The 26,202-nt window shown below is 37.3% G+C and overlaps 1 protein-coding gene across 2 annotated transcripts in view; it reads left to right on the top strand.

The window, feature by feature from the left end:
* nAChRalpha2 (nicotinic acetylcholine receptor alpha2) overlaps positions 1–25,698 on the top strand; it is a 220,400-nt gene extending 194,702 nt beyond the window's left edge. Inside the window, exons 3-7 of one of the 2 annotated variants that reach the window (XM_071594283.1) lie at positions 7,533–7,642; positions 10,894–11,074; positions 13,387–13,543; positions 15,920–16,782; positions 21,666–25,698. In XM_071594283.1, coding sequence (XP_071450384.1) covers positions 7,533–7,642; positions 10,894–11,074; positions 13,387–13,543; positions 15,920–16,782; positions 21,666–21,857 — 1,503 coding nt within the window. In that variant the 3' untranslated portion in view covers positions 21,858–25,698. Of the gene's footprint in view, positions 1–7,532; positions 7,643–10,893; positions 11,075–13,386; positions 13,544–15,919; positions 16,823–21,665 lie in introns of both variants that reach the window. The other variant, XM_071594284.1, reaches the window with a different exon arrangement.
* The last annotated feature ends 504 nt before the right edge of the window (positions 25,699–26,202 follow it).

The following is a 26,202-nucleotide window of genomic DNA, read 5'->3' as shown; positions in this document are numbered from 1 at the left end:
TCGTAGTGGACGACTCCCCTTTTGTCAAAAAAGACAATGAGCATCGCCTTGATCCGAGATTTGCTCATGCGAGCTTTCTTTTGACGGGGTGATGATGGGGTGTGCCACTCCGCACTTTGTCTCTTCGACTCCGGGTCGTACTCAAAGATCCACGTCTCGTCACCCGAAACAACGTTCTCTAAAAAATGTGGATCATTTTTGCAGTGATCCGTAAGTTGTGCCGCGATTTCCAAACGATTGAGTCTTTGATCATCATTGAGCACTTTCGGCACCAACTTTGCACAAATTTTTCGCATCTGTAATTGCTCCCTAATAATCTCGTGCACTATTGTTTTTGGCACATTACACTGCTCTGCTATCATCCGAACACTAAGACGACGATCAGAGTTCAGTACATCGCGAACTTATCGCACATTTTCGTCGGTGAGTGTCGTTGATGGGCGTCCAGGCCGTGGTTCGTCGTCGACCTCTTCTCTGCCCTCCACGAACATCTTGTGCCACCGAAAGATCATGTTTATGGACATGGCTGACTCCCCGTAAGCCTGGTTAATCATACCGACAGTTTCGGTAGACGATTTCCCAAGCTTTACCGCAAATTTGATGGAATAACGCTGCTTCGGCATCGCGTTCCGTGACGTGGGCTGAGCGTGGAGGTTCGCGTTAACAGAGCTCCTCACTACACCACAGCTCAGAGCCGACTGCCTTTTTCAGCGTCGCTTGCCAACATACCTTCCTCCAATCGCAGCCCATCAGAGCGGTGCTGGGCGCGCCTGGAGTGGCGGGAAAAAATCAGTACACTTATTTTCCGGACGAACCCTGTATATATATATATATATATATATATATATATATATATGTATATATATATATATGTATATATATATGTATATATATAGTATATATACATCGTATGTTTTATGGGAGATCTATCGTCTATCGTTTGCGGTTCATTTTTACAAATTCACAAATACTTTCAAATTCTTTATTGGGTGAAATTAACACTTGTTTAGGACCAGATTTTCCGCCAGAATATATATAAATTTGCATTTTTTCATATTTCAGTGAATATCTTTCCCCTGCGCCCTTCCCCTTCTCTCCCTCCCTTCCTCCCCTTTTACCTCTTACCCAGCCCATCTGGTGCTTGCACCCCCTTCCCCACACTATTTTGATGAATCGTGGGATATGCATTTGTGCAGATGTAGTGTAAATGTAGAAGTTACTAAATCATTTTGATTTTTTATCCTCAGTGATGGCTTAGTCGCTATTTCTTGTTTTTTGCCAGGGATTTTCATCTAGTGAGTTGATCCATCTAGAGACGGAGAATCAGACTCAATTTTTACAAAGTTATTTTTAAATGCAACTATCCATTTAGATTTGATTCCCCATTTTAAGGGTCGAGAATTTCCATGACCTAAATTTTCGTTTCATTACTGGCTTTAATTGCTTTGTTTTCCGTAGATGGCTAACAATAAGACAATTTATATTTTGAGAGGGCACTTTCTTCCCACTGAGGATTTTCAGCATGAGCTTGAGTAGTGGGATGGGAAGTAATTGAGCCAAAACTCGGTTTCAATTTCTCTTGCTAGTAGTCCCCTTGCAGGTGAGTCAAAGAATCTAATCCAACAATTTTCCGTACATTGGAGAAATTAAAATCTTTTTCCATGACCACAATTTCAGTAGTCAATTTAATGTTTGCCCGCCCGACCTATCTCATCAAAAGCTGAGCACATATTATTTAATTAACTTCATCCTTTTTTCCTTTATGTTATTTTTTCGTTAGCTACAACGCAGGCTAGACTCGGAGCATGCTTTGAGTTTTTCACTTTGTACCTCTACAATGGAGGTTTCCTGATCCAGAGAATCCATTTTTGAGGCAAAACATTGTCAATGACCAAGTTACGACCACAGGAGGGCAGTTTTTCGATGGCCGGTCACTTCTACCTCTGTCATTTTGCCTCATTTTTGAGGCAAAACATTGTCAATGACCAAGTTACGACCACAGGAGGGCAGTTTTTCGATGGCCGGTCACTTCTACCTCTGTCGGTCCATAATACGGGTACATATCATTACTAACTACTAACTCTGATAATAGCACCCCTATGATTTTTTCAATTTTTTCGATATACCAGAGGTGGAGAGCCAAGCATTTCCATCACTCGTCAAACATTTTAAACTAGCCATTAAACTACTATATAATATACCATTAAACTAGCGAACAATAAGCTTTCAAACCTTTTTTTTTCTCATCCTACAAATAACGACAGAGATGCATCTATACGAAAACGATTTCAACATATTTTTTAGTTTATGAGTGTCCTGATAAGAGTTAACCAAATAAAGCTGGCATATTAATAGATTACAGGAAGATCCAATTAAAATATAAACTTTAGGTAAATATTTCTGAGACTGTTTTGACAAAAATGTAAATGTTATGATGCGGAATAATCACTTTTCCACCGTCTATAAAATGATCGGCGGCATTACTACGATTATTTCTTGCTGTCGCCAGATGGAAATCAGTCACTTATTACTATGATAAATAAGAGCGCTAAAAAATTACGTAGCGTAATGTAGTAGTGTTGTTTCACGACAGCTTCAAGTTGTAGATGAGTCTTTGCTGGAGAAGTTTAGCTTTAGATAGGAGTTGAGGATCATAAATGTTAGCCCTCACTACGGTACTTATCAAAGGAAATGACCTTCAAACCAAGAAAACATGAAAAAGATTCAAGTACAAGTACATTCAACGCATTCGCACGGGCTTCAATTGGCCTCTCTTCTTTACTCTTATTCTAATTGCTTTCACTGGTTTCCATCGAGCGCCCTGATGGTTAAGCTATTTCAGACCCTATGGTATATGAGTAAATATTTTACTATGGTATACGGATAATTGCTTTCAACTAACTGGTCCAAATCCCTTTTTCATTCATATTTGTTTTCATATCGTATCATCTTCCTTATTAAGCACTATTCCAGTGTTTTACAATCTTGTCTAATCTTTTCTTATAATCTTGTCAGCAGCGACGGAACCGAAAAATTGCACAGAAATTCTTTTCATCAGGAATCGAATCGGCCCTGTATTCACTGCGGACGGGACTTCAACCACAAAAAAACCGTCATCCCCAGGAATGTTTGCATGTTGTGAATAAATAAGTAGACAAATATCCCGAAAGTTCCCCAATGGTACATGAATAGCCTGTAAAAATGGTCTCTGCATGTTAATATGAGATAAACTAAAAAGGACAAACACTAAAGGCTCCATAAACACACCACACACACATTTATACGTAAAATGTACACATCCGCATGTTCAATGGTGGAATATTACGCCATAAATGCCACATAAATTCCTTTTCTAAAAAAATACATGGTGCAAAATATAGACAAAGATAAAGTGAAACTCACGAACTCTTTGGAGAATGGAGGTCTCATTAATGGAGACGGAAAACTCTTCTGATCGGCCGCTATGCTGGAGTTTCAACGACCCTCCTCGTCACTCCATTCTCTTCGTTCCTTTCCGCGATCGCTTAACTGATCATTCAAATCCTGGCTCGTAACAAATTGGGACTGATACCGAAATAAGCAAAACCGCCCACCGTAATCTCTGTAAAGAGGCCAAAAAAATTTACTGATTAGCTTCCTCGATATATGAGTATTTAGACTATTATTTGAGATTAAGTTTGTTCCAATGAAATTTTAACTTTTTATGCACCGCGGCAACGTGTACTACCTTAAGATGAAGAATTATGAGATACAAAAATCCGTTGCAAATTACGACATCTTCACCCATCATCCTTTACAAAAATTACAAGGTTTCAAAAAAAGTCGCCGAACAACTAAAAAATTGGATTATCTTTACAATATGATTATACCAGGAGTCGAAGAGCGCCTGAAGTGTCACATACGGCTGTGGCCGGGGGCGCAGATTGCTGGAAGAGATGGGTCTTCAGTGCGCATTGCGTTAACTAGATAAAAACAGTGAAAAGAACGAATGAGGCCCCCCATTTCACCATCTCTTCCTTCGCCCACTGTCGCGTTCCAATAACCCATTACTATCAAATATTTCCCTCCAGGGACATAGGTGACTATTTCCGCTAACTTATCGCATATCGACTTCTTCCGCCCTATCATTTCTTGGTGGTACGTGTACCCGAACTAAGTTCGTTGGTCCCGCTTCTACATATTCTATCAGTCGCTTGGTCTATGGTTACTACGCTTCTGACTACCTTTTTATTCAATATTATTGCCACCCCTCGCTGGCTTCCTTCCCTTTCGCTATATATTGCCATATAACTATTACTCCAGTCATCCCCACTATCCTTCCATCTAACCTCTCACAGCCCTAAAATATATTTACTTCTTCTCTCCATCTCCCACTTTATATTTGCTAATTTCCCTATTCTAAACATGGTCCTAGTATATTATTTAACGTTAAAAATGTGAATTAGTACAATATTTCATATCAAATTTTGTGATCGTTGGAAATAAGTCGTTTTGCATTGCCAGTCAGCAGACCTCATGTTGCCGACTCAGATATGTCGAGCCTCACATTGTCAGAGCAAACTCAGAAAACATTTCCCAGAAAAGTTACTCAAGATATTTTCGCTTCCAAAAGCGTTTTATAAATGACATCCCATGTCTACTCCACAGCCATCAGCTAATTTGGTGAAACCAGCTCAAAGTGTGAAGTTCATAAATTTTAAGGAGAGAAAAAAATTCACAGTCGGTATTTGAGGCAGGTGTTGTATCATTCAGAGGGAGATCTGAGAACGAGACTTCCCCTGCATCTACATCTATACCCTGCGAGCCACCAAAAAGGTGTGTGGCAGGGGGTGCGGCACCAGGAGGAAAGGGTAAGGGATGAGGGAGTTAGGGGTTTTCAAATGGATGGGGAAAGGTAGGGGGAACCTGCAAAAAAATAAATAAATATACTAGTATAACTATGCGCAGTCGCTACCTTGTAGGTTAATACTTATTATGTCGAGCCGACTAGTGGGGGATTTCGATTACAAGCATTCTGGTCTCTTATTGTTCTTGGACAAATGACCATTTAAACCTGTCAGTCTTGCAGTCAATCTCTCTTATCTTATATTTGTGATCCCTCCGCCCTTAATACGCTGAGGTTCGTATTATTTTCTTGATGTCATCGGAAAAGGACTCATCTCCAAATGTTTTTAATGAGTTTAATCTATATAGTAAACGCCGCTGTTTGAGGGAATCCCAGCCTAAATTTTCTAGCAAAGTAGTTACGCTACTGCGTTGGTCATAACAATTTTTGACCAATCTATCCCCCCTCCGCTGAACTCCTTTAATCCTTGAAGTTAGATTTTTTTAAGTTTACCCAAGTAGCAAATCGCACCCTTTTCTTTGATTTCTAAAAGAAAACCTCTTCATTTTCTACCTAATTCCACGTCATAATTTGCGATTAACCATGCGAGCGCATTGCAATGTGTTAAAACATTGGCTCTAACCGAGGAAAACTTAGTAACAAGCGTATCTGCAAATATTTTGGGGTAAATAAAATTGTTGTTGTAACAAACCCAATTTATGTAAAGACAAAATTAATACATACTAAGATTTATAATTCCAGGAGCCTGTTTCTATAAGTTTACTTGGAGGCGGTCTAATCATTCAATAGAGGGCAGAATTTTTTTTAAATCCCTCGGTATTAAAAGTTAACTCGGGGTTCCTGCAACTTTCTTCAAGGTTTAGTCTGGTCTGTTCTCTCCGAAATTGGTAATCTACTTACTAAAGGCGGGTTACGGCATGTCTCCAACTACTTCAATGCACATACTAAATTTCTATCTCAAGGATTTCCTCCAGTTTTCCAAGCGTAATTTCCTTCTCCAGTTCTTCGTACTTTCTTACGGCCTTCATGCCATCTCAAAAGCCGTTTCCTCCTTTCTCTTTCTCTCTTACGTCAAATAATCTCTTTTATTACGTTCTTTAACATTCCACTACCTCTCAATATCTTCTCCGCCCATTTCCTCTGCCTACTCCGAATTTTACCAAGTAACTTTCTCTCTCCTACCATATTTAAACTTCTTCATTGGTCTTCCTCTCTGTCCAAATAATTTTCTCAGTTCTTCTCTACGACCACATCTGAAAAGTCTCTAATCTTTGCCAATCCTCTTGTTTCAAAAGATCATGCCGACCAACTTTACCAAACATTTCTTGGCTCTTCACTTTGAGCACCTGTCATCATTTCCCTTCTCTTTCCAAATTCTTTACTCAACGCAATTCTATCCTAACCTTCCCACTATAAAGCCAACCTTCGAATTCAATAGCCAACGTCCTTTTTAAATTATGAATGGTAGTAGCTAAAGGAGACATGATACTATATATCTGTAATAAGTATTAAAAATCAATAATACACGTAGTTCAACAGCTCAGAACCACCGCAGAAAAATATCGGCTTGAGTATACTTAAACCCCAAAGATTGGAGCAAAAGTTACCAAATATAATTATTGAACTAATGAAATTTAATGAAATAGAATAAAAGCACTTGAATAGGCACACACAGGTTCCAATGGAAAAAGTGTACCTTAATAATGTGAAACATAATGAATTCACGATAAGTTACAATATCACCTTGAAGCATATAATTCCATTAACCTTTCATTCTTTATTGACCATTGGCATAGGAACCAGTCTGGAACGCTTTAGGACACAAGTCACCACCATCAGAGCAATGAATAACTACCTGGATAAATAACTTGTTCTACAATCAGCTTTGGCTATAAAAGTTGGTCAAAACTTCTTACAAGCTTAATTTTTGAATGGAATAAATGATTTTACAAAATGGTAAATTCACATTCCTTTACCACCCTTCTCATTTACCAACAATTTAAAAGGAACATATACTTCACATTTTCAGGCTTCACTTCGCGGAATTGTTTGATGTCCATATTAAATGATAAATTTTATTGTAATTTTCCACAGACTTTAGTCTAAGGAAAATTACAAACTCATTTAAAGGAACATGTTTAATATCATTATTTCATTGCAGAGCTCTTTTAAAATTTATATTTCGACTACAAGAGCAGCGCATTCAGAGTTATGAGAAAATTATTAATCTCTTAAATATTTCATTAGCGTATTTCATATCTTACAGCAAATAAACTAGCAAGTAACTCCCAATTATATTCCTGACCATTTTGTGGCTTCATATGCATGGCGGCAATATTGGGGCAACGGAGTAGTATATAATATTTCGTAACCGAGGTCGGCACATGGACATCATTAATGTTTTTAATAACCAAACTAAAAATTCATAGCACTGAATGTAGGGTACGATGCAATAAGATGTTCTGTTAATCAATGTTGGCCAACTCAACTTGCGTAGTTTGTTATATTATAAATCTTTATTTAATATAAATTCTATTAGCAACCTTAAAATGTATAGAATCATGAATTTCCCTTTTCGAATGAATGCTAGTAGAGCCCTAAGGTGACCTTCCTCCTGCCCCTCATTTTGCTTCGAGAGGATAGTAATGGCACCAACTCATTAATTTCTTGTTTCCTCGCTCTCTAGGAGTGGCAAGACCACAAGTTCCGGTGGGATCCAGCGGAATACGGCGGAGTTACGGAGCTGTACGTCCCATCAGAGCACATCTGGCTTCCCGACATCGTCCTTTACAACAAGTGAGTAATGAAATGCGCCACTCCGCAAATAATTGATAAACCTTAGATTGGATAGGGCAACGAAAATAGCACCAGAATTTCAGCGCCTGCTACCAAATGAAACTTGAATCCTCTTGTATCTGGGTTGGGTCTTCAGGGCTTACCCTCGACGTGAGGGGCAGATTATTCGTCTTGAAATTTTAATTATTTTTCATTCCTTAATTCCATTTCCCCCGAACTTTTTCACAACGAAAAGCCACCAAAATTTTAATCAAATAATAATTTAGAGTAGCTTCTTCTGTGGCATTAATGTAACAAAGTTTAAATCTAGTACATTCAAATTAAGACATCATACCAAGAATGCAACCAAGCATTTCCATTGTTTTATTTTAACCAACTGATAAACTATGCATCATAATTCTAATGCCTATATAATATATATCCTGATAAACATGCATGCGATTGTATAGGACGTAAAACAAATATAGCATTGCCTTCCGAAAGACGTTGAAGATAACATAATTGCATGCCATTTTACGCTGCACTTAGTATTAACATCCCTCATAATTCTTTTTTTGTATAGTTACAAAATTATTTTCCACAAAAAAGCCAAGCTAAATTTATTCAAAGTCCATTTTAAACTTATAATAGGCATGCTACTAATGCCTTACCTTTTTTTAATGTAGGCTCTTACACTATAAGCCGCGTCGCGTTAGTTCGAATTTTTCACCCTCCTCAGGGGTGCATCAACTCAGTACAGGCCTGCAACTCCCTTTCCCGAGATCAATTAGTTAAGCAGTCACTCGTGTTAATGATCGAACTTTTATCGCCTCTAAACTTTGACTCCCTAGGGAGGCACTAACTTAGGACGGCCCTCGTCAGCTGGCACCCTGAGTTGCAGCCTTCTAGCCCTTATGATAGAGGTGAAGAAACATCACCTTGGTAATGAGATAAAACTATGATATAAATCTATAACGATCGGCGCTCGGCAGTTCAGGGAGTAGAGCGAGGTTATGAATAAAATTGTAGCCGATGAAACGAAACTTAATTTGGAGTTATGAATAAATTACCAACTTGCTAACTTTCACGCAACTATACGTGGAATCAATCCTATGATTGTACATTATTAGTTATGAATGGCTCATTTTTACTTCAGCCTGGGGGCACGAAAATACAATAAGCAAATAAATCAACTCCCTTCCAAATTACTGGACACGAATGACGAGCAACGATAACTGCAAATACATGTTAAAGTGTTTAATACGTTTGTCTCTATATAATTGTTTATAGGAACTCAAAGGCAAGTTGGAAAGCATTTGACAAATAATTTGGCCCATCAGGTTCAGACGATGCTCTCTTGCCTATCCGGCTGGCTGGAAATAACTTTTGAACCGCTACAAATATGATATATGTACACGTGCGTAGTGGAATTAACAGATACAATCTATAATATTTTCCCGTGCACCTGTGATCAATAGTAGGTCAAACTTGTACCGCACCATACATAAAAGTCCCAAATTAGAAGCAGGTATTGTTTAGACACAAGCTTCTTAGTCCTTTGCGGAATTTCCCAGCCCCCAATATGGGAATAGTCACATACCTTGACTGCATTAGAAAAGATTCAACCTACAACTGGTGACGGGTATGGTTAGCATACATACGTACAACCTCAAAAACACTGCTTCGCTCTCGTTTAACCATCACCCCCAAAAAATAAAATTGCAAAGAAATCTAAGACTTACGAGCTGAAAAGTTAAAAGGAATGAACCAAGGGAATTTCATTATTTATTTACAAATAAAGTAATAAACTTGAAGGTTGGCTTGATAAATGAATGTCGACATCACTTAAAAGTCCTACAGAATTTGAAATTCACATGTAAAACGAAGCAGTTCTTTTCCCTGTTCAGCCTTTCCAGGAAGGTTTTCTATGCAGGTGATGAAAATAAGGGAGATGCGGAAGATTTATTCCTATTGGGAAGAATGATATCCGAAGACAAAACTATGGTCATAGGTAATTCGGAGACTATGGACATCTCTCCAGTGCGGAAATCCTTCGAAGAGAAAATTCAACTGGCATCACGAAACATAAATCTCAATATTTAAAATTCCTCACGATGGTATGCATACATTTTGGGTCAACTAATCAACGCATGTGAACTGCTATAGACGGTTGATCTTGCGGGGCATAAAATATTCGGAGAAATGGAATTGTGGCAATAATGATAGATTATTATAGAGCGAGGTTCCGCAAAAAAATGGGTGAAGAATGAATTCTGTGGAAAATAATAAAAGGCAGTTTGAGATGACCCATTACCACATTTTGAGAACCTTTTACGGGCCGAAGAAAATTTAGAAAGGAAATTTGAACGAAAAGAACTAAAGGACAGTTTCTGCAGAATTCTTTACGTCGAGGTCTCTTTTCGGGTACGTAATTCAGAAAATAACTTCTCTAACGATGAAGGAGTTCGGTTTTCAGGAATTTCTTCCCATCGTGCGGTCTCATGTGCACAATAGAATTGCCGTTTAACTAAATGGTGTCCTCAGGTCAGCCCAATTCTGACCTGAAGAATCCAGCAGAATGGCTGGTAAAACCATTGTCCAGCGAGAGTCGAATAGGAGTCCTCCAAAATCTTCCATAAAACCGAAGCACTGCGGTAACCGTCCAATTATCCTCAGAGTATAATCTTACAATGAGTACATTTATAACTATTTATAACTCGTTTTTATTTTTATGCTGACTTTTTAAAACCAGCGGTTACGTATATACTGTCAAGGATCTTTACGATTTTTCAACAATTTTATTAAGCAGCGGTAGAACGCGCTTCACAACACTAGTATACTTGTAATCTTGTGCGTAGTTAGGAACATACATACGTATGCATGCGTCCCTCTCGTCAAACCACACGAGGGATACCTACGCCATCCCCACCCCTCAGCTTGGACGATTTCCGCAGACTGACATCGGTGGAGCGTTGAATGAGAGCGAGTATGGCACACGATTATTCCTTTGGTGCTTGCACATCCAATACTTGGACATATGTCAACCGCGGCATAGGTAGAGGGCGCTGCAAAGCCGGTCCATTACTACTATATGACTGAGCTCCTCGAGTTGCCCAGAGGCCACTGAAGTGTGTCGACGTCCATTGAGTAATCTTTGGAGACTGGAACCCTTGCCCAACTCCTCCCTCGATACTAATATGAGTGTAATGATTACTTTATTGTGAAGATCCATCACTGTTTCTTTATTAACGCTCTGTTTTCGTTTGGCTTAGTGCTGACGGGGAGTACGTGGTCACGACGATGACGAAAGCGGTCCTTCACTTCTCGGGAAAGGTGCTGTGGACACCACCAGCCATTTTCAAGTCGTCATGCGAGATCGATGTGCGGTATTTCCCATTCGATCAGCAGACGTGTTTCATGAAATTTGGGTCCTGGACGTATGATGGAGATCAAGTGAGTAATCGTGAATATCAGCATAGCACCTCATGTAACTGTTCTGATAAATGAATAGAACCTGTAAACGCCTGACCTGTCCTCAAAGGAAATTCTCAAAAATCTTCTGAACGTTACATTAGCGTCATCTCGGACTCTTGGTCTGTACACAACCTTGCAAGTATTCCCAAGGAATACCCCCTGCTCAATCCCATCCCGCAGGTTTTAATTGCTTTAAAGTCGTGCTGTTCAACGTTTATTTTCCATGATTCGTAATGAATTCATGAAAAACGCTGTTATTTTGTTTCAATGCAAGCATTTGATGCTGAAATAAATCCTCGTGTTGTTCTATTGCGTAGGTAATATGAAAAGTTCTCAGAATGAAGTAGAAATAAACGACTTACCTAAGTAAAACTTTTTTTTATTTTTCAATTCAGTCTCTCTGAAAATTAATATTCGACGATATTCCTGTCTCAAAAATTATATTCGTTCAGGCCTGTAAAGCCCCCGTCTTCGGCTGTAAGTCCTTTGGTTGAAGAGAATCTCCGACCACCGAGAAAAATGTTGAGCTTGAGGAAGAGATGGAAATCTGACGGAGCCAAATCAGGGGCGTGTGACACTAATTCTTTTATAAAGGAGCGGAGTCCCCCGGGGTGTTCTTAAAATCAGCATGCATTTCTTTTGATGTCATACCTTTCTCAGCGAACAGTTTAATCCATGCCCGAATATCAATTTTTTCCATCTTCACAAATCACTACATGGAAACAACAACAGCGAGACTTGCCTACCACAGATCTCTTTCCAGAGCACTGACGCGTTACGTGTTTACTCATAAAGGATTACCTATTGCTACGCGGGAAACTAGTTGCGCTAGCGCGGCCATCTGGTGGTGATACCGAAAACCTTTGAAACTCTCCCCGAATCTTTACTGCTGCATAATACAAAGTACTAAAAGATAATTTAAAATCGCCTGTGCTCCACCAAGTATGTAATATAAAGCAATGCTTGAGTTTTCAACCGATTTGAAAGCCTTGGTGTTTTTCCGTAAAAATTCGAGTTTCACTTATAAGTATTTACTAAGATAAGATCCCAAATGTAAGCATGTTTAGTTTGACTTGCACGGGGATGTGAGGCAATAAGTAGAACATTCAACTGCCGAAGGGCTGCGAACAGTGGAAAAGGTTATATGACTTTGAAAAATGAAATATTCTTAGTAAGGGTCAGAGGGAATACATCGAAAAATATAATTGGGAATTATGATGCGTTCAATTAAACCTATTCCTGCAGGTATCACTCACTCTTTCATAATTTCGGAAAATACAAGTAGTTATACGTGAAAAATTCACTAACATCATTGAGATGAGCGTTTCTCCCTGAGTGTAGGCGAAGGGAGAGAGAGGCACACACACCCAGCGATAATCCGGTAAAAAATAACTTGATCCATTACGGTAAATTTGTATTGTAGAAACCTCAAATTTGACGGTATTAGAAGCTTTCATTTTTTTAAATTAGTCTATTGAACTGAACGATTTCTACTTATATGCAGTTATCAGGTGGGTAGCGTCATTATTTTGGCATATAAAAAGTGAAAAAGACAAACTAAAGCTGGGAAGGAATATGAAACGAGCAGAATACAGATTGATATTCCGCATTGAACGTATTCAATAAATAAGGGCAAGCATGGAAGGAAATAAATATGAATTCCCAGGAAGGTTAGCCGATCGGAGCGCCGAGTGTAAAGCAGCAGCCTGCACCAGACTTAACCCAGAATTAACGACCGTTGGCTAAATTGAAATAAAAGGCTTTTTCCACTCACAGGGGAATGCCAAATTCTATGAGAAAAATGAAACTTCGCCAAATCTGTCAAAAAGGCGCGTTTATATTTTTATGACAATGGGTTAGCCCCAAGTTCTCTCTTCTTTATGTGGTCTGCACGCAATCCTGCAGGATATAAACAAAATCCACGAATATCGGACTGAACCCGCGGAAAGACTTTACACAAAACCTAGATGTCACCTGCTTCGAGCACTATTTATTTCATGAAATGCTAATGTAAATCATAAAATGACTGTTAGTTACATGGGCTCCGAAGATGATGAAGATTTATTACCCGTAACGCCATTTTGTATCGTGGATATCCGAGGAAACATTTGTTGCAATTTTTGATATAATAATTTTCGGCAAAATTAAACCCTAAGCTATCATATAATTAAAATAATTTGTGTCAATATGGTACTAATTTTTTGTATTTCGCCTCGCTCATTTCTCTGTTCCCGAGGATCGTGAGTTCCTTACAGAGTCGCACTTTTGCTCTTTTTCTCTCCTGCTTCCAGATCGACCTCAAGCACATCAACCAGAACGTAGGAGAGAACAAAGTAGAAGTGGGGATCGATCTGAGGGAATACTATCCAAGTGTTGAGTGGGACATCTTGGGAGTTCCAGCCGAGAGGCATGAGAAATATTATCCATGCTGCGCGGAGCCGTATCCCGGTAAGACCAACAGCCTTCTTACCGCCTGAAACTGTTGCCAGGCGCCAAATTTAAAGACACGAAGTAGCAATCAAATCAAAGATGTTATAGGGTGTTAGCAAACCACAGAGTAGATAGCGGTGGCCTATAAATGTATAGGACGAGTAATAGTGCTCAAGTGATCGCACAGTATGAGTCAATTAGACAGTAGAATTAGAGAGACGTGTAACATACCTGTAGCTCTTCAGCGCATTTCTACTATCAGGGATTCAATTCAAGAAGGGGTGGAGACATTTTTGGCAGATGGGCTTAAGGAGTGCTAATACACCATCAGACAGGAAAGATGTAATGCAAGATATACAAGGTCGTCCCAAATGTGGTAGGACTAAGCCGATTCAAAAATAATTATTTGCAGAAATGACACATTCACTCAAAAGTCTTCGAAGTGGCACCTTTGTGCGTCCACACACCGCTGCCAGCGGGTTTTCCCCGTCCCGTACGCCTTCTGGAAGGCCGCCTCCAGAATGCTGCTGAGCTCCCTCGTCAAGGCCTGTTGTAACGCTTCCATCGAGCCATAGTGACTCCCTTTCAGCAAGTACTTCCGGCGGCGGAAGAGGAAGGAGTCTGGTGAGACATTGTCTAAAAAATTTAGATCCTCACTCACATGATCGAGAAGCTCCTGGCAGATCCACATGCAAGTTTCCTTTGGCTCGTCCGAGAGCACTCGCGGCACCAACTTAGCACACACCTTTCTCATTCCCATGTTTTTGGTCACAAGTCGATGCACATCACTTTTAGGGACGCCAAGTTCATCAGAAACCATGTAAGCAGTTAATCAACGACCCCTGTCCAACAAAGCCTTCACAATTGCAAGATTTTCGTCACTTTTTGAGGTCGAAGGGTGTCTTGAGCCTTCGGCGTCTTTAACATTTTCTTCGGCCTCCCGAAACAACTAGCGCCACTCAAAAACACCCGATCTACCCATGGCGCTATCACCATAAGCTACCTTGAGCATGTAAGGAGTCTCTTTCACAGTTTTGCCCAGTTTTACGCAAAATTTGATGGCATAGCGCTGTTTCAATAACCGGTTCATGACGAAGGGTGACGAGGTTACGTTAGAGAGGTTTCGCAAGCGAACGATCCACACTCCGCAAAGGCTGAGAGCTAACTGCCAGCGGCCTCCAGCCTTTCCTGAGACTACCCTCCCTCGAACCCAGCCAGAGAAATGGGCGCCCCTCTGTCCGTCCATCCAGGAAAAAATAAGTGCTATTACTTTTGGGACAAACCTTGTATGTTATTCGATTCAGGGTCTAAAATGTATTACACTGGATTGGCCACTTCATTACACCATTTGATACTGAAGGTAAATGTTAAGTCGGTCATAGTTATTCCGATTCTGCTTGAATAAATGGTAGCCTCGTTAAGGGAATAATGTAAAAATTAATGAAAGATAAAAACTTTGAGGCAAAATCAAAAATGTGAGATGTTGCACACAACAAGCAGTCAATGAGAGATGTGTAAGTAAGGAATCCTTAGGGAAATGTAGACATCAACAGAGAGGAAAGCAGAATGTATCAAACAGCTGTTGCAAACAAATGTTCAGATCAACAGCTGCTGATGGTTAGCAAGCCTCAGATACATTAGCATTAAGAAAAATAATTGATTTAGTGATGAAGTGAATGATATGCAGTGTCACTTTTTTCACTTTTTAGGGGAAGTTTCTGATCAATATTTGCATAATTTAAATCTAATAAAATCCGTGAACTATTTGAAAACAGTTAAAATGCCTTCACGGAGTTTAATTCATGAACTAAGATAAAAATAATAAATAAATTTTTTCTCAGATATGACCTTCACTGTAGGCAAAAATTTTTTGCTGTGTTGATGACGGGTTAATTTTAACTGGTTTAGATGGGATTCCCTGGACTGACCTCATTCATTATGACTCTGTCTGGCCCATCTAGGGAATTTTGGCTCAAATATGGCTGAGATATCTGGATCATTAGTAATACTTTTTATTACTTAAATAATGCCAACAACTAACTGGTTTAAGATGATCAATATGTTATAACATGTTTGGTAGATAGCTTGCTAGCTTTACAAACTGAAAATCTGACACAGACGCCCCAGTGTTAATTTTATTTACAGTGACATTCAAGACACTTTGGAGTCATATATAGAGAACACAAAGTAGCAACACACTATGGGTACATAATAGATAAAACCATGGTCAAGCCTCTTACTGAAATTGGGCTAATAATGATGGCAGTACAAGTTTGTATTGTCCCATACCATCCTCAACTACATATATAGTTAAAAAAACTATGCTACCATTCACCTCTCATAGGAATTAAAACCTACCTACTCCATTAATTCTGTTATCTCATTGTTTTACAGACATCTTCTTCAATATAACACTGAGAAGAAAGACTCTCTTCTACACTGTCAACCTCATTGTACCATGTGTAGGCATTTCATATCTCTCAGTCTTAGTGTTCTACCTTCCAGCTGATTCTGGGGAGAAGGTTGCACTCTGCATTTCCATCTTGCTTTCCCAAACCATGTTCTTCCTCCTCATATCCGAAATCATCCCGTCCACATCCCTTGCCTTGCCCCTCTTGGGAAAATACCTCCTCTTCACCATGTTACTGGTAGGTCTGTCAGTAGTGGTCACCATAGCTGTGCTCAACGTCCACTACAGGAAGCCAAGCACCCATAAAATGGCACCATGGGTACGCAAGGTTTTCATTTGTCGGCTTCCAAAGCTATTGCTCATGAGGGCACCAGACCAGCTCTTGGCAGATATTGCTGCAAACCGCAAGAGCCCTGCCGCAGTGGCTGCATCAGCATCAATGGCAGGGGGGAATGGGGGTCCATCTGCACGGGTCACACCTGCATCTTCAGCGACTGACCTTCACAGGCTTCACTCACACCGGAGAGGGGGGAACGGAATAAGGGACTGCAATGGCCTGCATGGGGGAGGTGGAGGGACACTTGGGGCCACGGCAGGAAGTCTGGGAGCCAACCGATTTGGGTCCTTACATGGCCTGGGTCTCCCTGGCTTCAACGGAAGCAGCGTTGTGGGAGGCCTTCCATCTAGTGGTAGTGACTTGCTTCTGGAGGCAGCAGGGATAGGTGGAGGGGGAGGAGGTAATGGAGAGGGCGGAGGAAGGAGGAAATACCCCTTTGAGCTGGAGAAGGCAATCCACAACGTACTCTTCATTCAGCATCATATGCAGAGGCAAGATGAGTTTGATGCGGTGAGTCTGTCATAATTTTACCAACAACGAGTTGACCAAGGTATGCTTTCTCCCAAATTTGTTAATGGATTTTTCATATTTGTGTGTCTATGTGTTCTTAATTACTAATACTACAAGTAAATAATGCTAAATTCATTTTTAATATAAAATACATGATTTCACTAACATTCCGTTACTGTGCTAAAATTATTGGCATCAAAGATAAAATATTTCCTTCTTCAACTCAAAACCAATGATTTTTCAACTATTATCTTGATGCTACACTTTGAAAATAATCAATGATGATTATCCTATACTCTATACAATGCATAGAAGAAAGATTACTTTACTATAATAAATTAAGAAACATCGTTAAGTACAGATTTTAAATATGAATGATCAACTTTACGCTCTAAATGCATTAATATCTGATAAAAATCAGCTTTTCATAATAAGGATGGAAGAATTAAATTTGTGATCAAATTTTTACTATAAATAATCATCATGTAATATGAAATTTAAATGACCCTTAAAAGCAATGAGTCTCCTTAATTTTGAGTTAGCATTAAATCATCAGCTTTTAATGGTCCATTATTCCAAGATTAAAACTAAAAAATTCAATTGAAAGTTTCAAAACTTATTTACTTCAGCTAAGCATACAAGTAGTTGCTGGGAATGTTCCTCAAGAAATAATGGGATCTATTCATTAACATCTTTTAACATGATAGACTTTTTCATGAGGAATTTAGAATCTGGCTTAGCAAGAATAAATAACTTATCTTTATTTCTTTCACTAGCCAGGAATGATGAACAGGTTTGACTAACTCAGCACCAAATCAAGGATCTCATGCCTTCCATATTCATCAAGAATTGATTTACTTTACCACAGTGGCCTAGTGCCTAACATCAGGGGGCGAAAGGTGTGGTCTCCATTACGAACTAACTCCTTTTCAACCCATCTCCAACCCCCATCTCAGGAGACTTATTTACCATGCCACTGTCTTTGCCTAAAATCTCAAAGCTTTCTCTCTTCCTTCATTCCTTCTCCCAGGCTATTCTCCATCCTTCTTTTTTACCCTTCTCCCCCCATTAAAACCACTTCCAACATCCAAAATCTCTGCATCATAAGGGTGGGCACCACTGTTTGACTATTATTTATTTCTAAGCATATTCTTCTTTTAGCCATACTCAGAACTGTTTAGGAGTGCAGTATTTACTGTTTTATGCAGTATCTAACAAAAATGAACATCTATAAGCAACAATTGTAACATATAATTTAATGACACCTAGGTGCCAATGAGTTCAGTGGACATGATACATATGCTAAAAAATAACATGACCAGTAAAAAATACAGAAATTTAGATGCTTTAAAGTATGGTTACCGACTATAATATCAGCCATTATATACACTGAATTCTTAAAAACACTTCACTCAATCCAATAGGAAAATGAAATTCATTGAACTTACATAAACAATACAATGAAATCAAAATTCAACAGATGAATAGTTCCCTTAATACCTAAATTAGATAAATCCCTTGCCATTCTGCTATTGCTGTTATCATCTGCTTAATCCTACTTCAAAAAGCTTTTTTTTCATAGTTCTAATAATTCTTTCTTATTTTCAAAAATGTATGATCTTTCAAAATTTCTTTTAATCAATTTATAGCTTCAATCAGATGCATTAATTCAATCATATGCAGTGCAGCATCATGCATATCATTTAATTATTGAAATAATTAAATAGACTCATACATAATTTCAATGGAGAAGCGAGATATTGCTTATGAAAAAAAAACACAGAGAAACACTTAAAAATGAAACTCACACATATTCCAAATATTTTGTGGTCAACCCACCATTCTCTGGGGACAGAAAAACCTGGAGGGAGTTCCTACTTTCTCCAGAGGAAGGTGGTTTGGCCACCAAAAATTCGGAATATGTGTGAGTTTCATTTTTATGTGTTTTTCTCTGTGCTTTTGCTCACTAGTACTACTACCCTTATTCTTTTGAACATATCCTCCTTTAATCAACTTCTTATGATTCTCCGGATAATGTTCTACTTCAAATAATTGAACCTCAACTAAGATATCATAAGTCAGCTTTTGATGGTAAATATTGATTCTTAAATACTCTTGTAGATAAATGTTTTGAAATATGAACTGTTCAGTGTAAGGCCATCTTCTGTAGCAAAAACTTTTTTCACTCCAATTAAATCAATATTTCCATCATGTATTCACAGCATGTCATTGTGTGCAGCATATTTAATCAGAAGGTATCTGGGCACATTTATTATCAAAAGGGTTCATATACCTACCCATGTATAATTGAAGTGTCCAAAATAATACATGATATTCAATGGAAATATGTCATCATTCAATTTTTTTAGCACACTAAACTATACACCATAAAGTATATCCACTCACGAATACTTTCACTGACATAAAAAATACAATAAATATTCGAGGTCAATTCGCCAAATGAGTCTACTTCTTAAGCCACATTTTAAGATAATGTTACTTAATTTAACAATAAAAAAATTGGGAAAAATATGTTCGGTCATTGATATATCTTAGAAAAGAAAATCTGAGTAAAGAAAAAAATGCAAGTATCTGAGGATTTCAGTGATAAAAGAGAATGCTTGTTCAAATATTTACAGCCAAAATGCAACCCAGTGATTCAAAGTCTTCCACAAACAATAAAAAAAACTAAGAACCATTGGAAATACATTTATCAGCTAGCAAACACACTGCTCCACAATCATCTGTGCCAAAATACTTTGCCAACTAAATGCTCCAATATTCTAAATCTATACAAGCATAAATTGTGCAACAGAAGGCTTAAAATCAAAAAAATATATTCTCAATACTATACAATATTCTCAAGGAACACATAATTGAATAAAGTGGCCTAAGAGTTATCATCCAATACCACAAAACAATCGCAAATGCAAGTTCAATGTTTCCTCTTAACTTCTCCCAAATACAGTAAAATTCCTATTCAACATAATATTAAAATCTATTGCTAACTTTTAAAGAAATAAGCACCTTCTGATTGTATTGGACCTTACTTCACAATTTATTTTATGTAGACTTTCCACTCACCTTACCTTTTACCTCTTTTTAGAAGTATTAAAATCCTAATGCAGCTCCTTTTCCTACTTTAATAATTTTTATTTTAATAGCCCTAAGTAGTTCCATTTTCTTCAGGCTCAAGAAAATTTGTAATGTCTTCTATTATGGCAATTGAGTTATTCATAGTGGAAAGGCATGGTGTACAGCATGCTGGTCAATAGGTGTACCATTGGTGGTAAAATTTCTTAGGGTAGAATAGAATGGAGCATGCGTTAAGTAATTATGACTTTGTCTTTTAGCACAAAGGCTAGCTGCTGATGAAAAATAATTCAACAAGAAGTCTATTGCCATTGTTATTATGCAATGCCAAAAATTTTAGGGCTGCATGCAAGCTGGTTGATTTTTACCCCATCTTTCACTCCAGCATATCATTCCTGAGTATGTAGCGTGAAGCCCCTAGGAAACAAAAAGTGTGATGGACATCATTTCAAGATAAAGTGAGACTTCTGTCTTGCCCTGCAACCTCAGAAATTGTGCCATGGCGAGACGGAGCCTTCAAAACCAATAGCAGAAATGGAAGAAAAACCCTGCCATAAAAATCAACCCTTAGTCCCTCCAGTAATGCTTTGCACAATCTCCCATCCCTAGTTGAAAAATGAAAAGTACATAGCACAGGCCTTGGTGGTCGAGGGGGTGGGGAATCTGCCGCTTGACCAAGAGGTCACCAGTTCGAACCCAACTAAGGATGTTTGTGATGTGGCTCTCATCACTAACCATCTGTGATACCAAAACATAATCACCTTTGTCCTAAATCAGTGAGGATTTTATGCTAGGAAAAAATCCAGTATATTAACACTCAGATATAGAATGAGCCAGAAAGAGATTTTAAGGCCCTATCTTACATATGAAACATCTATTTATAATTTATTTCCACTTTATGAACAGCAACCTTACTTAGGTTAGTCAACAAAAACTTTTTAGCCAAACATCAGTGCAGAAGATGATAGGTAAAAGTTATTCACTCATAATAATCAGAATTGAGTCAGTTATTTAGGTAAACCATATCCTGAAAAATGTTATATTAATTAGGTAGTATGCAGGCTGAAAATTTTTCCAGAACGCAAATATTCAAGCAGACTCCAGCACTAACTCATTAATTAATTCAACTATAATCCATGGACATTCATTGAGGATGCCAATCAATAATAATGCTTTAATTGGAAAAAACTTTAAAATAAGAACTTTAAAAAGTCGATTAAATCACTTTAATCAATAAATATTTTATGAATTTGTTAAAAATAAATGTCAACTTCTGTAAAAATAGCCCTCACTCTCAACTTTTACCCATTGTACCCTTCTCTTACTATTACCACCATATCTTTATCTAGATGACAAACAAACATCAGAGGCAACAGCATACAAGGAAGAATCTGATAATTTCTGCCCTCACTCCATTTTATATATATCACCACAGAATGAGTGATAGTTTTGTGGAGTATTAACTGGTTATGAGGACATTAATGAGATAGGTAAATAAAAAATTACTGTGCCACTTCAAACCTTAAGTGCCTTTGAAGTATTATCATTTTCTCTCCACCTAAGTTTCCTTCAAAGCATAACTGCAGGAAACCTTGGGAAAAAAATAAGACGTTGAGAGCGGAATTAGTTAAAATCACAATACTGATCGACAAGTCAGTGCACAGTAAGGTCCAGTTTACATCTAAATGCCCAGTGAATGAGATGACACCATGACTCAATTTTCAATTCCATTCAATGTTTTCCTGCCTTTAATTATGCATGACTGAAAAAAGATTTCTTTTGAATGCTAGGAGGATCAAGACTGGGGATTTGTAGCAATGGTGCTAGATCGGCTTTTCCTGTGGATATTCATGATTGCTTCAATAGTAGGAACCTTTGCCATTCTCTGCGAGGCACCAGCTCTATATGACACCACTCGCCCTATAGATATGGAACTTTCCTCTGTGGCACAGCAGCAGTTCCTGCCAGACCTCGACTTCTGAGGCCTGAATCAGTACTTTCCTATAGTGCATGGGCAACTCTTTCACGATCCCAACAGTGAAAGTGCATTGCATAACCTAAGATTCATGGGAATGCTTCTTCATTGCATAAACAGGATAATAGTGGTATTCCCATTCCTCTTCAACTATACCCTAAGTGACTCTTGACACCAAAAATATTAAAGAAACACTCAATAAGAAGTTATTGAGCTCTGTGATTGCGTAGGTGTTTTTAGTGGAGAATGGAGAACTGGCCTTGATGATGGAATCAGAACAGAGCTTTCAATGAGACAATTGTGGCTACTACACCAGCAGCATAAATTTCTTTCCTGGGATGTTTCTGATGCTCAAGTGGATAAGTTTACCAAACTTGTCTGCATCTTTCCCAATAAAAAGTCACATTTTAAAGATAGCACCCATTTGAAAGTGTTGGAAAAATAAGGATTTTGTGGACATAAATGTGAAAATGCCAAAATCTTTATCAGTTGATACTTTCATCTGTATTTTCATTTTAATACTCAGTGGTGTCTCATCAATATTTCTCATTGGTGAGTAGATAGTTGTTCACAACAAATATTTGGCAATGAGATGATAAAAAATTGCTCAGTCCATCTTATCCCTTGTTGTTTCTGTGGCCAACACATGTATTATAACTGCCATTCTTTTTCTATGAAATGGGTTTGGGGAGCTGTTCCTGGTTTTTTATAAAGAAGTCTTAATATACTCCCCAAATTAAAATGGGGCTTTCACTTCAACCACAGATTGAACTTCAATGATACATGTCAATGTTATTATTTTCTGAAATTATTCAAAAACTAGATTTTACAATGAATGCATGTCATGAGATTGGATTACTTAAAATACTATTAATCATTTTTAATATTTTATTTACACCTTCATTGAAATGTAGTTGTTGAATGAACAACAGTTACCATGATTTGTTAGGGCAAGAATATTTGTTATGACGATTATAAATACTCCTGAGTGAATGTGCTACAAATATCTAAATGGAAACAATGAAACTTGAAATATACTATTATGCTTTTTAATTTAACCAGCCAATCCAGTAGGGTAACTAATCATTTTTTTATTTGCAAAACCTTTCAGTTTTTATTATTTGCTGTCATAAGTGTCATTTTACGATTGTTGATGTTATCCAACATAGCTTGCATACTGTAGACTATTTGAAGAAACCATTTCCTAAAATTTGAGTACTGTACTGTAATCTCTGAAAAAACATTGATTAATGAAACAGATTGAGTATCAGTGCCAAACCTTCAGGGTGGAACCTCATTTTCAACTGTAGTGAAAGGATCTTGTATCATCGTCCTTCATATCAGCCAGGAGTCCTGGTTCTCCATTTCTGCAACTTCTGGACCTGTTGGTGGGAAGAATGTCCATACATCATGTGGTCTCAAAGTTAATGAAAATAGCTGGAAAATAATGTATCATGTTTTTTTAATGTGCTAGTTTTACTATTGATGGGATTAAAAGAAATTGCAGCAAAAAATTGGATTATATCAAGTGTCTCTTTATAATGTGGGAAATTGACCACTAATCTAAAGTGTTAATTCATTGGATTGCCTTTCCTCAAATTTCACTTCTATTGACATTTGCATCCTAATGTGACTGAAGCAAGTTCTCCAATATAAATGTTTTTGGCAATTTTTCTTGGAATAGAAGGTATCATTAGCAAAAACATGTGGCATTTTGAAAGAAATGTGAATTTGTTGAAGTGGTGGTTATAATTTGCATGTATGATGAAATGCTCATTGATGTACTAAATTTTTGTGTCCATAACGTTTTTGGAATGTGAAAGAATAATCAATGGTTTCATAAGAAGAGAACAATGCAACGTAGTGCAATATTGTGATAAATGAAGTGTACTACCATTTATAATGCAACAAAACTTTTGTTGATCATCAAATGACTAATTCTTTATTTTGTGCTGTTAATATAATTATTCATATTTTTCATTCCAAAGTATTACTATAATAATGAAAATTGTGGCTTTGTCATCTATGTTGCAAATGATTTCTGTCCATCTTTTGTCTGTCAGCACACAGCAATTAACAACCCAGAGCTTCCGTCCAACCTCAAGGGCGTTTCTTATTCAAATATTTGTGATGTTATGTAGCATTGTTAGCCAAAACACTGCCTCATGAATGCAATTTTTTTCTATTGATTTATTTCCTGTCCAGTACCTGGATTACAGAATTGATGGTCATCCATCCAGCAAAATTACCTACTTTTGCCTGCTTCTTTGATCACAGTACCCTGTCATAACACTCTCTTAGGAAATAATGTATATTCATCTGTCTTTGTCTGTCTTGTATACCTATCCAACTGGACTGTGGAAAGCAACTTGACAAACAAGGGACTGTCATCAAATGCTCAAATCTGCATGATTTTTAACATATTTTGTAGAGAGCATGGGCATGCCTTTCTGGCAGGCCATTGCTCCATAATGGTGTTCATAGCCAATATGTGATGATACACCAGCATATTAACTGTTTCAATGTCATTCATAATTCAATATTTTTCTTTTTAGTATGTTTAGTAGAAAAATTTCTAATGTGTACATTTTTATAAATGTAAATACAACTGAGTAAAGAAACAAGGTTAAGTTTCCAAGTTTGACAGATTTTCATTAAACTTAGGAATCCTTAAAAATAGGGGTCTCAAACTTTTCATTTCATTTAAACTTATCATCTTTATCAATGCTACAACCATTTTCAATGGTGGGCCTGTTTCGTGATCTAATTATGACCTAAAACTTCTATAATTAAATTTGCATTAAATATGCTTTTCCTCACCATTTCATTTTCATTAATTAAAAAATATAATAATTAGATTGTATGAGACAAAATATCCTGAAAAGTATTTATAAAATAGAAGTCATTCCATTACGCTTTATTACTAGTATAAAAATACTATGGTTTTATGATCTATGTAAACACCCTTGCTACCATCACTCACTTTCAAACGATCTGCATGATAAAATTTCCATCATTCATTTTAAGATGCATGAACATGTTTAGTTAACAATAAAACAGTCATGATAAAGCAACAAATCAAATAATCTTCTCCAAGTTTCCTAGGGGCCCACCTAACACTAATTCTCAAGAAAACTCCAATACCAGCAACTTTAACATTTAGTTTGAGACCTCCACCAGGTATGCAAAACAATGTGTTGAATTTCTCCCTCAAATTCACTCATTGCCTTTCCACTTTGTATGCCAGAATAACATTTTCAGGTGCTTGTCTGGCAACATTGTAAGCTCAGGTGAATGTCTGAATGTAATAATTAGAAAGAATTAAAATTTATCTCAAATGAGATGTGACTCAATATGTTTTCAAATAAGTATATAAGAAATAATGGAAAGACATCCCCAAACAAATTGGAGATAAATTAATTCAACATTGTGCATGATTTTAATTTCAAATACAAAACACTACTTTGTACTAAAATTTAGGCTGGATTGTTAATTTCATTTTAAGAAGTTTCAAGAGGAATTATATAAAAATTAAGTTCTTTTGTCATCATTCATTATATATACTGGTGCTTAATTAATATTTTAATCAGTCGTATGATGTTTTTAAAAATGTGAAAAAGCTTCATACATAAAAATGGTAAAATAAATTGCCAAAAATGTGAAGATGTACTGGGGTGATTGATATGAGAATAAACTAAAAGATTGTTGATAAAGAACTTTCCCTTAAGTGAACCTAATTCACAATTTATAACTGAAAAGGGATGTTTGTCACAAGTTAATGTTTGATTAATTTCTTCACAATGATGTTTAATGGCTGAAGTAATTAAAAGTTTAAAGAAGAGGATGATTTTGATCAATAATAAAAAAATATTGTTTTTAATAAAAATCTTTGAAATCAAAAATTTGTTTTATTACTTCCCTCAAAGCAAATAACTTTATTATAGATAATCTAGTGACGAAAATTGTATTTACAGAATTAGAACATTAAGACCAATAAATACTACATGCAATGCACACTCTGAGAGATTAGAGTTGAATGTTCCACCAGAAGAATGGTATACAGTGCTATAAGTTCCTACACAGAATCCCTAAGATTACTGAGAGATGTTGCCTTTATCCGGGAAAAAATGCAAGCCATCTGTGTGAAATTATAAAACCCATAAGTGCAACATTGATATGATAGATTATATAATTAATAGCTATTGAAATTCTGTGACCTATGAGGAGAAATAGTTTTAAAATTTTAGCAAGTTTCTTTTGAAGAAGAGTATTTTAACTGAAAGTGGCCATAGCCTTTGAGATCTGCTTAAGATAAAGACAGATCTGACATTGATTCCAAGTAATGGCAAGAA

Source organism: Hetaerina americana, unplaced genomic scaffold (assembly GCF_022747635.1).
Source record: "Hetaerina americana unplaced genomic scaffold, ioHetAmer1.1.p SCAF_6, whole genome shotgun sequence".
Classification (NCBI taxonomy): Eukaryota; Metazoa; Arthropoda; class Insecta; order Odonata; family Calopterygidae; genus Hetaerina; species Hetaerina americana.
The sequence above is the reverse complement of the archived record's forward strand: the minus strand, read 5'-3'. Positions and strand labels throughout refer to the sequence as shown.